The 21065-nt window shown below is 43.8% G+C and overlaps 1 protein-coding gene across 5 annotated transcripts in view; it reads right to left on the bottom strand.

Annotated features, from left to right (window-relative positions):
• CREB5 (cAMP responsive element binding protein 5) overlaps positions 1-21065 on the bottom strand; it is a 260697-nt gene that overhangs the window by 9369 nt on the left and 230263 nt on the right. For all 5 annotated transcript variants that reach the window (XM_063325090.1, XM_063325093.1, XM_063325089.1 and 2 more), the window contains one exon: positions 4957-5280. In XM_063325090.1, the coding sequence (XP_063181160.1) occupies positions 4957-5280 (324 nt within the window). The remainder of the gene's footprint in view (positions 1-4956; positions 5281-21065) is intronic.

The raw sequence follows: 21065 nt of genomic DNA, 5'->3' as shown, positions 1-21065 counted from the left end.
AATCTCACACCCTCGCCCCGCTCCCCGGCGAGGTGTGCAACAGGCACAAGTCGAAAAGGCTGCGCCAGATGCCACTGAAATTAGCTGCTGGCAAACCCTTGCCGTGGTCAAAGGGGAGATTTTTTTTGAAACGATCCTCTGAATATTAGTAGGGAAAATATTTTTCCCCTTACAGTTATTAAAAACATTTCACTTAGGTACTTTCTCTGCCACCACCTATTTCAAACCTGAAATGTCAAGTTTCTCTCAGCAACTGTTTTAATCAAAGCAGAAGACTGTAGCGGCCTTATTTCTGTCTCTCTCCCCCCCGCCCCCCCCCGAATTGCCTCCAAAATTTTAGGACATTTCTATTTCACAGGCTCCCCCATCCACCTCCGGAGACAGGAGGCTCTTCACGCCTGCGTGGAGCCAGAAAGCTGAGGGCTGGGATCACACAAGGCCCCTCAGTTGGGACCAAGGGAAAGGATTTAGGTACCTAAACTCAAACTTGCATTTTAGCATCCCTGCACTGTGTGGAGAAGGGATGTGGAGAAGGGATATTCCCCTTCTCAAGCATTTCCATTTGACCCCCGCGGTCTCTACACTCCTGTATTCAGCAGCCTGCCTTTGACAGCAGAGGTGCACCACATCCAGCCCTGCTGCTATGAAACTATGGAAAAATACATATTTATGCTTTTTCAAGTGCGGGACAGTATTGATCCTGCTTCTGAGAGCAACTGGCCCATGCCATTACAGAAAAGGCACACGGTGGGGGCAGCCCCATGCAGTCTGCTTTCCTGCTTCCTTGTGGTGCCCAGGCCACAGGGCTCTGGATTGGGCTCAGGGCTCAGGAGCCCAATCCGACCCATGGGTCCCATTGCTGGAGTTGCTGCAGGAGCCGCTGCTCACATTGCTGCCGCCGCTTCGGCACAGTCTGGAACACTCTGGAAACCTGAATTGTTGACTCAAAATTAACCCTCTTGCTCTGGCAAAGGCCCAAACCTCCAAGGTGCTTCCTTTTGACTCCAGGGAGTGGACGTACTCAGCGCTTTGTCAGACTGAGCCCTGAATTTCAATTGCGGCAATTAACACATGTTTGCCTAACACCTCTGTCTGTCTCAATTAAAATGATACTATCGTCTTGCGAGGTCGCTTTTCTGTCTAGAATCTCGCCACAAACTGCGAAGAAGAGTTTGCTCCCTCCCCCAGCTGACTCGTGTCAATTAAAGTGGCAATTTTACGTGCAATTATTCTGTGCATCTGATAACGCTTTTTGCATAAAGCCAAATTTCTTCCCAGCTTTATGTTGCATAGTCAGGGAATCTCTCTCACAGTGGCAGAAAAAATGTTTTTAAAAAAATAACCTCCTAAAAATAAATAAGCCGCCCCACACTTTCTGACTCATTTTTAAAGTTTCAGCTCATATTAAGTCCTTATGTTAGCTGGTAAAATGTCCAACCCTCTGTCTACACCGGGGTTTGGAGTCCCCGGGCTACGGCAGCCACACAGGAGCGCTGGCCAGGAGATGGCTGCCAAGGGATGCCAGCTGCTCCCCGTCCACTGGGGCCGGGCACGCCGCCTCTTTAGCAAGATGTCTGAGTGCAGAGGCCTCAGAGATCCCTTTTAATGTCAACATCTCATCAAAGGCCTTCCATTTTCTCACATACAACACCTTTCCGGACTTCAGAGATCTGATATTTATGTTACCAGACAGCAAACACTTTCCTTATCCCATTTTTTTTTCCTCTTTCCCCTCATATGGTCTTTTTCTCCTTAATACCTAGCGAGTCATTTCTTTCCTGAACGTACCAGTCAGTCTTTGGGCAGTCAGAGAGCATTTTCAGAACAACAAAATCTTCTCTCCGTCTCTGGCAGATATTAATTGTAAAGGTTGCCATTACATCACTAATAATGTCACGTGGGATAATTAACTGACTCTTAGTAGTTAGCTCTTAACCCTGAAATCTATTAGGTTATATCTTAGTAACTGTCTAAGCATCAGTCTCTAGCAGGATTTCGCTGCCCTGCCTAAGTACATAAGAAAGAAAATGAACATATCTTAAAATTGAGGTTAGTATTTTTTTAAGAGGACACTAATCACGTATCCATAATGAATATAAATGTAGGACAGCTAACAGAATGCAACAACATCGAAACCGCTACTCTGCTTAAGCTATTAATCTGGCAAGTTTGATAAGAAGAAACCTTCATGGGACCAACACAAGAATAATATTGTCATTTTTGTAGTAGTTGAGGCAACATAGCTACAACTTGATAAAATATCTCTCTTTCTCAGAAAGATACCTATCCGAAGGTGATTTCTACTTTTACCCTTGATCCAATACTTGTCTCTGTTATTTGCAACTTCCTACAAAACTAATACCCATTCCTTCATTCATTCTATGAAAGCATAATTCGTTGGGCTCCTGTATATCAAAGTGGTAGCTGAAAAGCATGAAATGAATTCTGACTTTACAAAAGGGTGTGGTGTAAAATAACAACAGTCTCAGCATGAGAGCACAAGGCTCACAGCGGCGTGGACCATGCTGTCATTTAGCAGGTGGCTTGGAAGGGAAGAATCTGGCTCAAAAGAATAAGGAGGTTAATAATTAGTAAAACGCACCATAAAATTAATGTCTGCTGGAGCAATCTGACTCTCAGAGAGGCCATTACCATGGGGACTATGGATGAACTTAGAAAGTAATAACCATGCCGTTATTACTCTGCAAACCCTTCTTTTTTCCCCACTAATGCATCTGTTCAGAAATCACTGTTGTCCTCGCACCACGGGAGCAGAGGAGCAGCAAGAGCTCTGCTGCCCAGGGAAGCCACTGACCCTAGAAGTCCTGCTCAGCCTTGTCAGCCATCGCCCTCATTCCCATCCTCTTGGTGACGCTTACACCTACGGATAAGGTGAAGACCTCCTTGATCCCTGATGGGGCCCGTTGCCTCCAGTGACGTGCTGTACACAGCAAAACTCATCTGACTGCGGCCCCAGCTCAAGACTGGAATGAATCTGACATAGCTTTGTGGCTGCCAGTCAGCCCACCTACCCACCCTGGTGCCCATATGTCTTCTTGCCTGCCTGCAAATCTTTTGAGATGCCTAGCTAACAGGGAATAATACAAAGCACACGGTGTCGAGGCTGTCCTAAGGGGAATGACTCAAAACCAGCTTCAGCAGCACGTAATTTAAGAGGAAGAGGTGCCTGTAGCACACTGGCTCTTTGGCTTATCCACACTGTCTTATCCTTAAACCTGGGATGTTTGTTTTCTCTTGTAGCTGTTTTCTCCAAACCTGTTAAAAGCGGTACTATGGATGTTTTGCAGGAGTGGTACCATGGTATCTGACTCCTCCACCTGCATTAACATGTTTATCCTCCCAGCCCCTTGGTGAGGTGTCAGTAGTACTTCCCTTGTTTTAAAAGCCTGCGAGAGGTTAATTGACTTCCTCCATCTCATCCATGGAGTCCTCAGTCTGCTAAGCACAACTTCATTCTTAATCTCTCATGGACCTCCAAGACAGCCATCAGGTTACTTTTGGTTTTCTCTGTTATGAGATAATGTCTTTTTATTGGAGTTTTTAAACAACTCCAAGGAAAATAACTCATTAACAGATGGGAAAATAATTGAATTCACAAAATACAAACTGAAGTAAACTTAGGAAAGCTCTGGACATCTTCTCACAGGGGAGTCTGCTGCTCTCTTATTTAGACTGTTACTCTAAAGCTAACAATTCATTTTTCATTAGCAAATGCTTTAGGGAAATCCCATGTGCTTGCAGCCTCTGCAATAATAAAGCTAGATGTTAGTAAATAGTTAATGTTGTGGGACACTGGGATGTCAGCCAAATCCTCTCATTTTCTTTAATGTTTTCTAAGAGCTTGTCTGAAAGGTATTTGCAAGCAACACAATACTTCACAGATTGAACTTCTTATGGCTGGCACTCCTCTTTGTCCTCATTCTATGCACTGCCCACTTGTCCTCCTTAAATTTGCTCCACTGACCTGACATGTTACAGTCACTGCCCCCAGAGCTTTATTTTTCTTGTGTGATCCTGATGCAGAAGCCTATCATCTTAAGACATTAATAGAATTCCTCTTAAAAATGGCTCTGCTAAAGTCCATGCTCACTAGTTCATTAGTTCAAGAAACATTCAGATGTCGAATTATACAAATTGCTGAAGCCAATATATCCGGTCCAAAAATGGAGACCTCCATCTTGTTCAATGGAGACCTTCACTGAGTTCTCATCACCTGAATCCGATTGAAAATTGCCTTCCTGATGTACGTCTCTCTCCTTGGACTGAATTCACCATTTTTTTTTTCTCCTGACATAGCATCTACCAACTATTGCCCACACTCTCAGCTAATCTGGGCTTTCTGTCATTCTCCGCTTTTTTCTTTTCCTCCAAACCAGCGTATCTTACCTTAAAACCACCTCTACTATCTCCAGTCTTGACAGGAAATAAATAGCTCATTGAATTCGGTGAGGTTCTTCATTTACACACACTCACTTCTTGCTTTGAGTATACACGTGAAGTGCCATTTTACTTCACTACAGATTGTGCTATCTATTTCTGTCAGTAGAACACATACAGCTCTTTAAATCTTGACCTGAGAAGTTCAGCTTCAAGCACATTAAGCAACACATATAATATGCTAGTCTCCATAATAAACCTCATCCATAAAAGGATATGTGGCAATTTGCAGAGCTCAGAGCACTCAAAAACCTTGGAGCTCCTTATAAAGTAAGATATTACAAACGTCTATCAAATTAAGCATCAAAACAAGTTCTTGCTTCACTCCATTTTCTGAATAAAGTTTGTGCTTCCCCACCACCAGTAGTAGACCTTTATGAATAGCCTGAGGGCCCTGTATCTAACAAGACACGTGAGCAAGAAGAAACAATACAGGGATCAAGCTTTGGCTCAGCATAACAGCAACACTGAGTGATGCAGCATGGCACGAAGGTCTACCTGTGCTTGTCCGCCTGAGTGCAGCGGGGGGTGAGGCGAGGTCTGGTGATGTGCTGGGTGCGCGTGAAGGTGCGAGTGGGAGTGGTGGTGGGGATGATTCTGCTGGTGATGAGGCTGAGGATGAGGATGGTGCGCCGGATGCTGGTGCTGATGTGGGTATGAGTGATGAGGTGGCAGTGTCTGGTGCTGATGAGGGTGTGAGTGCATATGATGGTGTGGCGTCTGGTCCTGCCGCGAGCTCATCATTTCCATCATGTGGCCCATGGTGTTCATATTCCCATTCGACATGGCGGCAGGGTGATGAGTCAGCGCTGCCTTCAGTCTCTGGAACAGAACAAGGCAGAAAATTCAACATTCATACACGATGGTCTAAGCAATCAGAATAAGATTTCCGCTGTTGTAGAAATGGCGCCTTGTCCTGTGTTTTGAGATTTATTTAGGTTTTTTCTTGCTGTTCCCTTGATAAAAGGCATCTTATTTCAGTTTGAGAACATATTCTTGGGCTCTAATCTAGTTTTCCACTGTAAATATGTAAAGATACAAACATCTGAACTGAAATTTAACCGTTACGCATTTCCTACTGTGCTGCTGAGGAAAAATAACTGGCTCTCATCCTTTTCTCTTTGGCCAGCTCAGTAGCATTAGCTTCATCAAGCTTGTATTCTTTCAACTTTTAACAAGGAAAGTCTAATTGAAATGAAAGCGAAACAAAGTTCCCCTATTGTTTTTACTACAGATACGACGTAAAAGACTCATTGATAAATATATTTGATTGACGTGTTTTTCAAAGTCAGGCTCGAATATATTCTACAGTTGTATGAGCACCCAACCTGGTCTTTGATCAGAAAGACAGGAAGATGATGAGGGTGGCCTCAACCTGATCCTCTATCTTTGCTGGCAAGTTCAAATGTCTGTTGTGTTGTTATCACATGCTAATCCCTCTCTCTGTTTTGTACTCCTCATGTTTTCTACTGTCACTGGATTGGGCCCTGGAGTCCTGACCAGGGCAAAACCCTTCTTAACATCAGTGCGATTCGTTCATTTTTACCTGAACGCCACCAAAGGGCAATGAGAAGGGCTGCCACATTTTGGACTGCAACTTAGAGCCCTTGTGTACTAAAGCTATAGCTGAAATACAGAGAAAAGAAGGTTCCCTTTCAGCACAACAAAGCTGTGAGCTGTAGTGGCATACAGACACCTTGCTGGTGTCATCCTACCCTTGGAATACTGAAATCACCAGCGCCCTAGAAGAGTAAGCCTGACAGATGTCAGCTAGGAGAAGGGCTCCTTCCAAATCCACGGAAACCTCCTTTGCATCGACGGTTCTACATCTTGCTCTATGTAGAACATTCTTTACAGGTAGCCTTACCTCTTTACATTTTTGAAGAACTCAGCACAAGTTTGGTTTACTCTCACTAATGCAAGTCAGCAGAAAATGGTAAGATAAAAATGGAAGGAAGGAGGAACACAGTATCACTTGATGCCAGACTAGCGTGATCTGAATAACCCATCAACTAGCTCAAAATTCATTACCCAGCCAGAGGATAGAGTGAATAGCAGATAGCTCATTAGTAAGAGATGCCACCTATAGGACAGCCAGCAAGAAACAGCAGTGGTACAAGGTACAGAGGTGTGCAATATCTGTGGGTCACAAATGACGGTCAGAAGATCCTACAAGCCAGTGTGGCCAAAATCTGCCAGTGGAAGAGCAATGACCAGACCAAACTGCATTTTGGTTTTGTCTTTGAAGCAAAGAGAGTGACTGCCAGGGCACTTGGAATCCATGAACAGCAATGTCAATCTACTTTATATTGAAATATCTGTCTGTGCAACTCCACTGCATGGCCACAGGTAAAGACTCCTACGTTCAAAGCCGCTGCCCTATTGTGTTTGTGCACCTGGGAGTGAGGAAGAAACAAATTGTTAAGGAGAGAAAAAAAAAAAAAGAAAACTATTACAGAAAAAAAAATAAGGTCAACTCAAAGTATCACCCTCAAATGTTTTTATCCCACATGTTTTATCAGACTTCATGAAGGTCATTCCATGAAGACACTCTAATAGATCCATTAATCCAAATTTGGTAGCTTATTTCACTAACGATCAGTTGGCTGAACAAGACTTTTAAAACAAAGAAAAAATACATTTGCAAAACACATCAGTGCCTCAGTTTGCATGAAGGAAAACTAGACTGATGACTTTTAAGCAGTTTCCTTAAGAAGGCCTATCAAACCATGACTGCACTGTGGCATGTGTCACAAGCTGACGATCATCTCAAAAAGAGATTGAGGCAACTACGGCAGTGAGGTTAAATACCTCCTTCCCTACCTCTAAAGTCAGAACGGAGCTCAAGGTATCATCAATAGCAGTAACCCATTCTGGGTATAAAATGGAGGATTTGAGCAGCTGTTGTCCTTAACATTTCCAAATTCAAGTACTACCCTGGTTACTGCAAGCAGCTCTTTACAATGCTCAGAATAACTGTTGCTACCCAGGAGTATAACAAGGAAAATATGGAAAACAACACGTGAATAAGTCAAGTCATTCTGCACATCATTCTTCTTCAAAACTCACTACGACCTTTTTCATGGGACTGAGCCGCCACGCAGATCTAAGCCAAAGCACCAACAAAAGCTGTCGTATCTTTGTTTTCTGAATCAAAATGCAAAAAACCCAAGCTCTCATTAGCCAGCAGTTTTATGTGATGAATACCTAACAAAATCTAGCAATGCTATGTTTGTCAAAGACTTCTGAAGCTAAACTACAGCATGTCTTATTCTAAACTGCAGGCTTTCAAAGCTAAAAAAAAAAAAAGAGGGAAAAACTTAATCTGCGAATAAACATTTTTTTTTTCAGCTGTAAAAACTGTGGCTTATTAGTGTGGCACGACTTCAAGGAGAATAAATTATTTTGTTTTCTTTCCATAGCCCCTTCTACCACATCCATTTATTTGAGATAGCAAATCAAGAGAGACAGTGAGAGGTCTGACATGCAGCTGGTTTCAGTCAATAGGGGTCATTTCCATTTGGTCTGTGTATTTTACAAGCTCCTTGTTCCCTGTTCCCAATGGGAGGGTGGGCCAGCTGCCCTGGATCCCAGTCCTGGTAAGAAACCAGCTCTCTACCTCATCCTGTCCCAGCGCAGCGTCAGCCATGGCCCGGCCCTCGCCTCCCTTTAACTTGGTGCTTAGATCAGCTCGGCAGCAGCGAGAGCACTGCCTGCACCCGCAGCAACCTTTATCTTCCACTAACCAGTCACTGCTGCCCGTCACAAACATTCGGGGAATGATAAACTATTAGTTTTTTTTTCCCGTGTGGCATTCAGCGAGATCAATTTTGTTGGATGTTTCAGTTAGAGCACAGGGAGGGAAAATCACCAGAACTCGGTGAACTCTTTGCATTGAGTATGCGTGGAGCGGGAAGGGCAGGCTGCATTTTTGTTATTGTTCTTTTTATGTCTGCTAATTGCAAACAGCTGGTTTGGTTTAGCGTCAAGCAAAACGCGATGGCATCAAAATTGAGCTTATCAGGCTGATTGCATTAGCAAATCCCCTCTAGAATGAAACGATAACCCGGGACCTGATCCCGCAGCCATTTGGTTTTTCAGGAACTGTGTGACTGTCTTCACCAGAGCCTGCGGGTACCTGGCAGTTCACTTATCGGGGCTGAAACAGAGGGCTTGCTACTCAGATCTGCTCTCACCCAAACTCGAAATTTCTACTAACCTCAGTGGGAGTGTTTTTTAGGGTACAATCCCTCTTGTCTCCCTTTTATAGTGCAATTATGAAAAAAAATCCCCACCAACCTCAAGCCAAGAGGAAATGCAGGTGCTCATCTTACCTGCCTTTTGGCCCTTACTGATTCTTTTTCTTATTTCATCAAAGTAACGTGGTGACCAAGACCAGTTACAGCTGATTTCCACTCAATCATAGCATTTCCATTAACAGCTGTCAGTAACACAGACAACATAAGAAATCTTTCACAGAGAACATCCTGCTTTGCCTCGGATCAAGTGAATAGAGAAAATTCCCTTTCGATCCTACAGGAAGCCAGAAGCACATTAAGCTCTCGTCTTTGATGCTTAGGAGGAAATAGAAACAGTGGATATTAGTGCTCCATAGGTATAAGCGTTGTGTTGCCTGTATTATTGCTCGTGGTAATGCCCCTGACTGGCACATTTACTCTGAAGCCACCCCACTGAATGTCATATGATGTTAACACCTCAAAGAAGTTACCATTGTACCCAGAACATTGGGTGGGGTTTTTTTTGGAAACAGGCAGTTTTCACAGTGCTCCCTCCATCTCAAGCCTGACATCATGGTGCAGTGAATTGCTTGATGTTTCCTTTTATCAACATAGATCATAATTTATTTGCTGAACGTCTTTGGGCAAACCCTAAGCCTGCCAAAAATGGGCCACAAGTGTTTGTGATCACCAATGAAAAATAATGTCAGCTTCCCTAACACTTCTGCAGTTCAGGATCTTGCTGCTTTCTAATTTTTCTCTATCATGCATGTATTTCAAGGTTGCCTTGGTTTTTGCCCCACCTTTCTTTCTCCAAAATTGCTAGTGAAAAACAGAGAGCGTTTTTTTCAGTTTGCTAGAAGGAAAAAATGATAAATAAAACTGTAAATTTGGAGGTTGCTTTTCCCACAACTAAAAACTCAAATAATGTTGGGGTTTTCACATGTATATAAACATGCATAAATATTTGTAGCATGTTACATTTAGGCTATAAATATTATATTATATGCCATAATCTGTATATGACATTAAACTACAACTTTCTTCCATTTATTCCTCAGTGGAGAAATGACAAAAAATCTCAGATTTTACAGATGTTATTACCTGAGAGATCTGTGCTTGCATCAGACAATAAGCTATTATATTGTCCAGCTGAATTTTAGGTTGGGACAGACATGGAGTGGTTGTTTTGAATAGGATTGAATTGTTCTGAATAAGTATGCATTGCTGCACTCAGAAAAAAACTCTCTTCCCCTTCTGGTCTGCATGCCCAAATCCCACTAAATTAGAGAAGAGACAAGACCAGCTGTAGTTATCAGCTTAACGTCTGGTATATTCTTATCAGGAACTTATATCAGACCCCTGTAGGCAGATGGAATATGATCTCAAAGATATTTTCTTGCACTAGTGACTTTGATTCGAGTCACTGTTATACAGGGGTGTAATAAGTCCCCCACAGGGAAAAGAAGAGACTAAAGAGGGATGGGAAAGCAGAATAAATACAGACATGAAGCATCCCCACACATCTGCAACCAGGTAGAAACCTCAGGGTAAAAATTTTGATTAGCCAAACTTCATGGCAAGCATACCACTGACTTCAGAGGCACTAATATTGTTTTCTCATCTGTGATGGTCAAGTTTTCTTTTTCACTCGTGCTCTTCTAAGCATCACACCCAAGACGAATACATGGAGTATTTCAGAGCATCACACTGAGTTTTATCCTTTCCTCAAGCTATGACTGTGATGAGAGAACTTAAGCATAAATGTCACTCAGGTCTTTTATAGTTGGCTGCTTACGAGCATTTCACAGTGTAAATAACAGAAACCACTCCGCAAATGTTCCATTCACATTCTAAAAGCAAATTGGGGCGATTCGTTTCCACCCAGTAAGTGAACTGCAGATACGTCTGAGCACATTTCGGAGACTGGTGATTAGGAAGTCTCTGATGCCACATGAAACGCTTGCTCTTACATTCCTTGTGCACTAAAATACAGTCCTGCATATTCACTGCAGGAGGAGCGAGAGGTGTGTGAAGGACATGAAATCCAGAACCGAATTGACACATTACACTAATGTAAAGAGAAAAGGGGGATGCATTTAATTCACAGCTCGCCAGTAAACAGCGCCAAACTGCTAATCTTCTAATTATTCTCAGGCTGTTTGGCAAATCTGAATTATACTTTTCCCTTCCTTTGTGCTTTCTTCCCTACTTAGTCGGATTTTGTAACAACACGAACAATGGATTGTCATCCAGCCTTCAGTGCAGCTTAGCCTCTAATAAAAACAACAAATTTGCTCCCTTGTCCTTCCAAACACAAACTGAATTAAACTTCAGCAAAAAAGCAGTGAGAATCAACTGCAAACAATCAAAGAAGCAATAAAACTAATAGACACCATGCTGCTCAAGGACGGGTCAGCTGCAAGAGCAGCTTCGGTGTCCCTGAACTCGGGGCACGGAGGAGCTCCGAGCAGCCACGCTTGCCGGTGACATCAGTCCAAGTGACACCTCTCCGGACGACTGCCAGTTTTTAAGTAATACAATGCAGGTCGCAGCCAGGGTGGCCCAAGGGTACTCTGCCAGAACTGCCATCTTCTGGTGACAGCATTTCATTGAGAACGGCCACGGCTCCAGGGACAGCAGAAAACACCGGTGAGTTTACATCTCATCTCCACCCTGCAATTGCCTTCTGTTCATCTCAAAGCACCGTGCGAAGGAGATAAGCATCATTATCCTTGTGCAATGCACCGCCTTTTTAAGGATTAGAAATACAAACCCACTAAATTCTCCGTTCCTATTCTACAGGCATTTTTAATGCACAAGTAAATTATAATCAAGACAGAAAATGCACTGAAAGTATGGTTTGTCCTTCTCACTATACAGTATTTCTTGCATGAATCATTCCTCAATGCAATGTTAAACAACTGGATTTGATTTGCACAGGAGTCAGGAAATGTAAAGTTCAAAAAATCAAACCCCTAATTCCCACCAAGTCTAAGTCAATCCCTCCATGTGTATCCATGACAAGGGATATTTAATTATGTAATCACACAACAGACAGCAAAGTGATTTATTACTGGCAAATGGTGTCATATAATTTCAACATACAATACCAATGGAAGGATCCAAGAAATACAACCAGCTTCTGCCTGATTTCCCCTCTGTGTGCCAGAGTCCGAAAGGAAAGCTGCTACTTAGCTGCTACCTACCCCTGGAGAGGCAAGTTTCTGACAGCAAAATGCTTGACACTTCGGGGATTAATTACCTGTGCCTGCTATCAGTAGGCAGGCACATACCTAATAACCATCCTAATTCCCCAAATAGACAGCTTTAGCTTAGTTGCTCTGCCAGATTAATCTATGGGATATTCCCATGCATGCTAGGTTGTCACCCGTGGAAAACTCAGAAAAAGGAGGTGGCAATAAAATCACTCAGTGTTAATAGCCCCCTGCAAGGCAGTGGGAAAACTTGGGGACCTGAGTCTGTACTGCCCACCGTCCAGATCTATTCTCTAACGCCTGTATTACAGCTCATTCCTGAGCCAAGAGACCACAGACTCTTTCTTCACAGTGGACATGAAACACTTTGGCAAAGCCTCTGGCAAAGGGGCTGGAGCTGGGGTCTTCCTCACTCCCATAAGTAAAGGCTGTAACTAGCTTTCTAAAATCACATTCCCATCTTCTAGTACAATGCAAGTGGCAAGAGCTTGTTCAGCGCTTGCACTGCTATACACATTTTTTGCCTGAGCCCACAATGAACAGTTATGAATGCATGACATGAGAAAAGTGGGAATTGATTTCAGAGGAAGTTTGGGGAACTTCCTACACGAGCCAGATACGGAGCAAATCCTCAGATCAGAGCACTCTCTAACACTGGGAAGAACACTGTGGGTTTGGGTATTTTAATCTATACTCAAAGATCAGACAGGATTAGCACCACAAAAATCTCTCTCTGTAGAATACTGCTCTGAAGCCTGGAGACTCCTTACAAAGTGACTTCAGTTTCTTGCCGAGGATGCAAGTTGCTTGCTTTCCTTTTCCCTCTCATGAGCATAATATACACACCAAGGACATGAGAAAGGCAGGTTCAAAGTCTCTCTCTGTCAGAAGATTTCTGAACTTTCATCACCCACCTCTCACTAAGGCTGACTATGATTAAGTCATTCATATTCAAAGAAAAATGCCATCCAAGTATATAAAACTTGGGTGTGTGGTTTTTTTTTCCTTCACTGGTGTGATTTTTGAATACTCGTTTTTCCTGGATTAAACCCAGCACATTTAAAGGGCTACTAGCAAGCTAGAAATGGGCTACATGTGCACTTAAAAGTGCTTTGATTTCATCCCAGATGTGCATGCAGTGCTCAAGGGCGTACACACGCACGCGCACACACACACACAACATGCACGCACGCACGTGCACACACGGGCTGCGTAGAGGATACGATCTGATCCGTAGATTTTGTTTCAAGATTACACCAAGCAGACCCTGAAACTAAAACCGAAGCCCTGACCACTTAAAGCCATTAGGGATCCCAGGGCTCTTTGTGAAAGAGTATTGATGTTCATTAGCCTATTGGCCCAACTGGAGAATTCAATGCAAGTAATTAGACGTCTTATTATCATGTAGTTTCAGGTGAAGTTATTTTTCTCCTTCGTTTCTAAAGTTGAGTGATTCCTGAAACATTTTTAAAGCATTCATGGATTACTTTTTTTCTGAATAAATGACTAGAATTTAAAGTACCGTACAGGGACATATAGAATGAGAATGTTCTTATGGGTTATTTCACATTTTTTAAAGCTGAATTCCAGAATTTGACCCAAAAAATTAAAATAACATTTTAATTCAGCAGACAGCTTTCAATTATCTTCCTATGAAAACATAGTGACTTCGGGCTTTTTGAACGCATGCACTCACTTATGACATGTAGTACATGGATAAAATCCGTAAGGAGTTTTGCGTCAATTTTCCTTGTTATAAATAAAATATAATCTATGCTGAGAGTTACCTGCATGGAAATCACGAATATTCAGCATTCAACATCTCAGAGTTGATATGTGCTGTCCTTTTACACCCTCATGCACGGTCTCTTACGCCTTCCCACCTTTCCGTATATTCTCCCCCTGACTACATCCCTCAGGCTGCTGCCCTCCACCGTCTCCCCTTTGTTCTTCACCTCCAACGCCATCCCCTCCGTTTGCACACAGCTCAAGTTCCTGCCTTGTTTTTCACCACCCCGCGTATATCAGCTGCTTTTAAACGGCAGCATCTTGGGTCAGACGCATTGAATTTCAAAGCCACTTGAGGCTCCAGGAACAGCAACAGCTCAACCCTCTACCAGATACCAGCTAGCTACTCTATCAGTGCCACGAGGATTTTTAATACGCTTTAGGACAGCTACAGCGCAAAACAAGACATAAGAAGAATCAGGCCCCCAAATGTGTTTTTTTCAGTGGAAAAAAGAAAGCATGACTGTGATATGCACTCACAGGTTTTACTTTGTCTTTGAAGGAGGTAGGAATGCATCCTCACACACTTCCCATGGCTTGGCTGACAAGCAATGGCTTACTAAAATGCAGTATCAGCTGCTCACTCTCTTCTCCATAGTATGCTTACTCTTTGGCAATACTGCTTTTCAGAGCAACATGTCAGAGCAAACCGAAAAAACAGCCTTCCCCAGGGAAGGGAAGGATGCTGCCTGCTTGGTAAGCCATTGACTCATCCTGCCGTTTCTGGACAGCTGGATTTGGCTTTCCTACAGCACATACCACAGGATACAGAACAAATTTGCACGGGTCAGGGGCCCGGCTAGACCCACAGTTGCAGCAGCTGTCCCAGGAGCAGGATATCCTCTCCAGCACCGAGTGACAGGTACAGCGCATCCTGCCTTGCTTCATTGTGGACTCTTCCCTGTCCCTCCTGCCCAAGGGAAAAAGGGCAGAAATAACCACTTCAGGGCGAATTCCTGGCAGAGGTGCCCTGCCTAGGGACAGGCAGGCAGAGGGTCCCCATAGCACCCTGAGAGAGGCAGAACGGGTCGCGTGGTGGGTGAGCATCCCCCATGGGGACAGGGTGACGCTAGACCCAGACACCTTCCCCACGTACCAGCGGCAGCTGCCAGGATCACAGGAACAGGCAACTCCTGCACACCAGTTATCCGGCCGTGCTCACCATCCTTCACAGCACGGGCGAGTCTTCTGAAAAGCACATCAGGGATCCAGTTGCTCCTGCTATTGCCCTACCTTCATTTTTTTTTTAATATTTCTTGTGTACTTCTACTGAGTGTGGGAGAAAGGCATAAATACCGTCTGGTTTTGGTGCTTAACACATCTTCCTGTCTCCTCTCCCAGCCTTGCCGACAGCATTATCCATCTTCCTGACACTACCATTGTCTGATTCATTTGACATATGCACCAGAAAAAAATGTCATGTTCTGAACAAGATCATAACGCTGTGATCTCATTCCCATCTCAGACTCCTCAGCGACTCTACAGCACCTCCCATTTCTTGCTGCTTTAGAAAGAGAGGGACTGGGAAGCTTTTCCAGCTTGCTCACTGGGAAGCTTATAGAGGAGATGCAGTGAGGGAAACCAGGCCAGTAAAGTCACACAAGCACTTAATACAGGTATGTTGGAAATCAAGGTAATGCCATAGAGACTTCAGCTATTCGGCTCCTACCTAGAATGTGAAGCAGCAAAATCTTTCTCCTTTCCTGTTACTTAGGGCTGTTGAGGGACTCAGTGTAAGACATATGTTATTTCCAAAAGGGAACAGCATTTTGGGAGGTGATGGCAGGGACATCCTGGCTGTATTATGGAAGTTGCTGAGTCCTTCTTTCCCATCATTTCTCTCTCTTTTGAAACTAAAATGCCTCACGCACTACCCATCTCTGTGACAATCAGGATGAAGGGTTATGATGAAGTTCCCCCTCTCGGCTGGCACACCAGCAAGTCGGTGTGAGCTTCCTGATACCTTGTCTCCTCCTGTTTGGTCGCACCCCTCGTTGCCCCTCGTGTGCGGCTTCTCTCTCAGCCACAGAAGTTCACAATTTAAGGGCAATTAAGAGATCGCTGTGCGCTGGCAGCTGAGGCTCGGGCAGTCTCACCCCAAACACGTGCCCTGCGCTCCCGCAGCCTCTGTCCCTCTTTCCCAGGGAACGACAGCATCCCACCAGCCGCCTACAGCCTTAATAACCCATTAGCGGCCTGGCTAAATGAGTTACTCTCTCACGGCTACTTCTCTTTGGAGATCTGCCAAAGGAGAAAAGACAAGGGGCGAGGAGGGTGGAGGCAAAACAAATCGGGAGCTTGGGTGGACAGGGGAAAGGGAAAGGGGGGAGAAGAGTTGGAGAGGAAAGGTTGAGGCAGCTAGTTTTTTCATTTTTCCCTGCGGTTAAAGCATTGACAGATAATTTATCACACATTTTGATGGTGCTCCAGCTGGCAGGGAAAAGAGCTATCTGTTTATTAATTCAATTAGCCTGCTTATTTATCAGCAGAGGGCGAGGAGGTGCAGTCACAGGCCAAACTGTGCCAGTCTCAGACCGCCTGCTATCGGGCTGGGAGGACAACCGGGAGTGGGAACATCCCACCCTGGCTGCTCCAGCCAGTGCGCTCATCACCGCATTATCTCAGGCCTTCTGAGGTAAGAAAAGAAAAAAAAAAGAATACAAATTTTAACAGCATACATTATGCACACCAGTGAATGTGCACGGCAGGCTTACAACCGGAGCCGCACGGCTTTGCTGCCACCAGTTCAGTGCCCTAAAAGCATTTGTTATGTCTGACATTCTGCCCAGAACGGATTTTTTTTTTTTTAATTCATTAAAACAGATGAATACACTTTGAATTTCGAGTTCAATGGGGATAGTGTTCAAAACAACACATCAATACAGCACCGAGCTGCTGGAGGGGGTAGAGGGCAAGGAGGGTGCTGCCCAGGTACCCACCACTTGTCAGCTTTGAAAAGGGGGCGTTTGTGAGGGAGGAAAGAAAGAAAGGGAGAAAAAAAGGCTGGCCTTGGAATGGCAGAGAAATACCCTGAACTAGGAAAGCATTTCAGAGGGCTGGAAGAGTGGTGAGGCCCACTTCTTTGCTCTGCCTATCTAGGACTACCAGCTTTCTTTCCTGTCTGTTTAAAAAGCCCAAGACTTCTGAATGTTGAAGCTCCAAATTCAGAAAGTGTTGATCAAAATGCTGCTCGGAGCTATCTGAGCTGAGGTGTGTCTAAAAACACAAAAAAATGTGGAAGGTCCATGATGCTGGAGTGCAATTTCCCGATAGCCAAAACAACCCCTCAGCCGTAGAACCTGCAGACAATAATTTCTATGATATTTCAGTGCTGTCATAAACAGTGTTTATTTTTCTCTTGCTGCTTCTGTAAACTGTCCGGCTTCCTTTTCTATCACACTTAAACACAGTTACAATATAGATGTACTGGCTTCCAGTCTAGCCCTTAAAAGACACTGGGTGGCTTCCCACTCATACAATTAAGTCCTGCAATGCTTTGACGTAAAAATAAGACTGCTGACAAGGATAGAGGGGTCTCCTTGGGATAAGGCTAGAATGCACATTCTCTCAAATGCTGCTATCGTTACTCTTCTCGTTTTGTTCCTCCACTACCAGATGTTTAAAGAAAATTCACATTTAAAAAAATATATTTTTTTGTTTCTTTAGAGGCATTCTTTCACTTTCTGAAATCTTGCAGGATGTTTCGCGGCAGGACACCATATCAAATTAGGATGGCAGTGACTATTTCCACTGCACATCAGCTCACAGGAGCCTTTAACAAAAGGTTCACTGGAAATGCATCCCCTCCGCCCCCCAGCTCTACGGCCAAGTTTGCCTTTCAGCCTCTCCTGGCTGATGATTAGTTTAATATTCTGAACCAAGATCCTGCTTGACAGATGATTCCACTACCACCGATAGTTTAGGCCACATATCAACATTTTATAAATTCTTAATTTTCTCACTGCAGCCATATTGAACAGTTTTGTGCAAATGAGGCTTATAATTACCCAGATAAATCAGTCCAATGCAGTATTTCTTAGGATCTTTCTCAATTTTCTCCCTGGAGGATAGGATCCCATCTGCTTCGCTACATTCAGGCTAATTGAAGGGCACTGACTTTTCCAAATGGATTCATTAATTACTCTAGCCAGATTCTCTGTGGGGTTCTTCGTTCAATGGGTGACACTCGGGCTGTACTATACCATCCTCCCATGTTTAGCAATGTTCCTCTGATTCTCAGCTACGAGCTAAAACATTTGCAGATGCGTTGGCAGGAATGGTTCTGGCCTGAACTGTACAGTGTTACAAAACAAATGTAATTCCGCTTCTCCTTTGCTTCTAATTTAATATGCATTCAGAATCTATAAATATTGTAACCACGACTGTTTCAATATGTTTTACTCCTTGCCATCATAAATATAAACAACCACACCAAAGAAGAAACCGTAAGTTTACAGGTATTGCATTGCCAACAGCAGAAAAAAAGAAGAGAAACAAGTGTTTACTGTCACGTTGCAGAAAATCTGGTATGTGAGGCAGCATTATGTGAAATTAAACTATTAAACTTAAACGCAAAGCTGTCCTATATAAATCTGGGCCTGTGCTGATTTTATTTAGTACAGCAGCAGCCTGGGTTTTCAATAACTCGTGTGTAATCTTATTGCTCACTCAAACATCAGGCAGACAACAAAGAAAAACAAAGACCCGTCTAGTGAAGACCTAACGTAGGTGAGGAAGGTGGTGGTGGTCTTCAGACAGGAGCAGGCAGAAGGGAACCTGCCAGCAGTCGCGGAGTCTGGCTCTGCTGGAAAGTTTATCAGCTTTCCCCAACAGCAGGCACAATTTCATGCTACTTAGAATATTTTATATTCTGAGCATTTGGTTGGTTAATTCAGGTCTATGAGGCAACTGGCCTGGGAATCGGTGACACAATCTGCTGTGAGCGAACAACAAGCCTTCGCGCTTTCCAGGAATCCCGAAGCATTTTGTAAACATCGGACCCAACTGTGGAAGTTGCCTGGCCTCTTTGCGTGGGTCCGTGCTGCCGCACCTCACGCTGCTTTAAAGGTGAGCCCAACGTCACTAATGGTGGTGGGAGACCCACTTTACAGATCAGTGAACTAAAAGTCTGAGATTGCCCCAATATCATAGAAGCCCTCAGTGGCAGAGCCAGAAACAGAGTCCAAGAGCTGACTTGCTTACAAACAGGGAACAGTCCCGCTCCCTTTAACTCTTTCCTGTCAATGGCATTGCGAGTCCCCAGGATGCAATAAGGGTCTACCTTCTTATGCCTTGTTAGAGGCAATAACTCTACTTATGTCTATGAACAGACAATAGGAAAAAAAATATATATACATATTTTAGCTTTAACTATGTGGTTGCTTTGGGCAGTTAATGTAATGCAAAAAAAAAAAATCTAATGGTACAACTCATCTAACAAATCAGTGAATGTATAATTCTTCTCACGTAACGCGCCACAGACCTAAACAAATTACTCAGATAAGTAGATGATGTACACGGGGATGTAGACAGGGCCATGGGGGTGTATGTAGGGATGTACTTTGCTCTAGAATTGAAGAAAATTTCTCTTCTCTGCTATCCTTTCCTTCTTAGCTCAGCAGTTGTGCTTCCTCAAAGCTCTGACAAAGATGGACTTGATAAGGAGCTACTTTTTTGGGACAGAAAAGCTCTCTCTCACAGCTTTTCCCTCTGATTGCCAGCTTATCTCTTCTAAATGAGGTATCCCTACTCTCTCAGCAGCTAATAAATTCACTCCTTCACTGGCCAGTGCAGCAAGCTATGCACCTTCAAAGAGAAAGTCTGAAGCAACTCTGTCATCACCTGGCAGGACATAGTTATTCTGGATTCAAGTGGTTGGCTATTTGATTCCCCCCCCTTCTCATCTTGTTTGTCTCTCATCTCTCCCTGGTTTATAAACAACCGTTCAGCGGTCAAAAAAGCAGTTCATAAATTGTTCCCAAAGAAATGTAAAGCTAAGCAAGGACCCCATATTTTTTGCTGCTTGTTTGTGTTTTTTTTTTTTCTCTAGAGTCAGTGCTGGCAGATGAAGCACGGCAGGCAGGCGGGCGGGCAGGCAGGGGCAGGCAGGCAGGGGCAGGCAGGCAGCCCCCCTCCCCTGCCCTCCCCTCCCAGCTGGATGGTGGCGGCTGCAGGGGAGCGACGCTGATATATGTCAGCTGAGAACCTGGACCCGTCCGTCCGAGTCCACGCCAGCGCTGCCGGTTAGCACCGCATCTGGTTGTGTTTGAGTTCTCATAAGCCAGCCAGAGACATTTTTGTTTAGGTTAATGTATTTTATCACCTTTATGACAGTGAAAATCTATAGCTCGAGTGCTCCAGTTCTTAAGGGGGGGTGTCCAGGACCTATGAATCACAAGGAATGTTTTGCAGGGAGAGGGACACTCACTGTGTTTTGCAATGTAAGAAATCAGTCTAGACATTACCAACTTTTAAAAAACAATGTTGAAAGCACCCCGCTAAAACTTTTCTGAATTATTTTTTTGAAAAATTCAAAAACAGCTCCACATGCTCAAATGAACTTGATCACAAGCCAAAGACAGTAAGCCAGTCTCGGCCCTAACCGCATCGGTGCCACACCTTTTTATTCTAGAGCTGAGGAATATGACATATTATATACACGAGTGAATTGTAAAGTAGTTAATTTTCTGTGCAACTGATAGGAGTGATCGATGGGGCTCACTCCCTATAACTGCCTCACCTTCCCCCTTCTCCCTCTCCCCTCCTCCCTCCCTGCCCCAGAAATGGCTCCGACCACAACATCCATCAAGGCACATACGCAATTTTAGCGAAGAGCTGCGCAGGACAGCAAGCAGGGCTTCGTTTCGCTCTGTACTTAAGTATTACAGCCAGTTTTGCCCTGAACAGCTCTGAATCACACCGCAATATTACTTCCTATCTCAAGCCCTTTTCTGTTGCACTTGCTGGAAGAACTGCTTTACTATTTTATTTCATATTATGTTTGAGGTGGAGAGGAAAATGTAACAGGATTCAGTGGCAGCTAACACTGCCTGCAAGTTGTTTAAAATTTTCCCTAATTCTTTCCCGTCAATTTTATCAGCATTTTTCCCCATTATAGAAGCATTCTGAAATATTTTAGTAAGATTTAGAGATGACCTTACTCATTTAAAATCATTATTTTTTTTAAAGGAGGGCCCAATATAATTTCACCAGTCTTCAAAGTCCATACTTCCGAAAGACTATTTTTTCCGTTATCTTCTTCTGACTGAAAACCATGGAGGCACAGATGAATGTGTCTTTTTGACCTTAAAATCACTATATTTCGAGTAAGAAGTAATGTTATCAAGAGCAATATGCATCTGAC

This window comes from Chroicocephalus ridibundus, chromosome 2, assembly GCF_963924245.1.
Source record: "Chroicocephalus ridibundus chromosome 2, bChrRid1.1, whole genome shotgun sequence".
Taxonomy (NCBI): Eukaryota; Metazoa; Chordata; class Aves; order Charadriiformes; family Laridae; genus Chroicocephalus; species Chroicocephalus ridibundus.
This window is presented reverse-complemented; position numbering and strand designations above follow the sequence as displayed.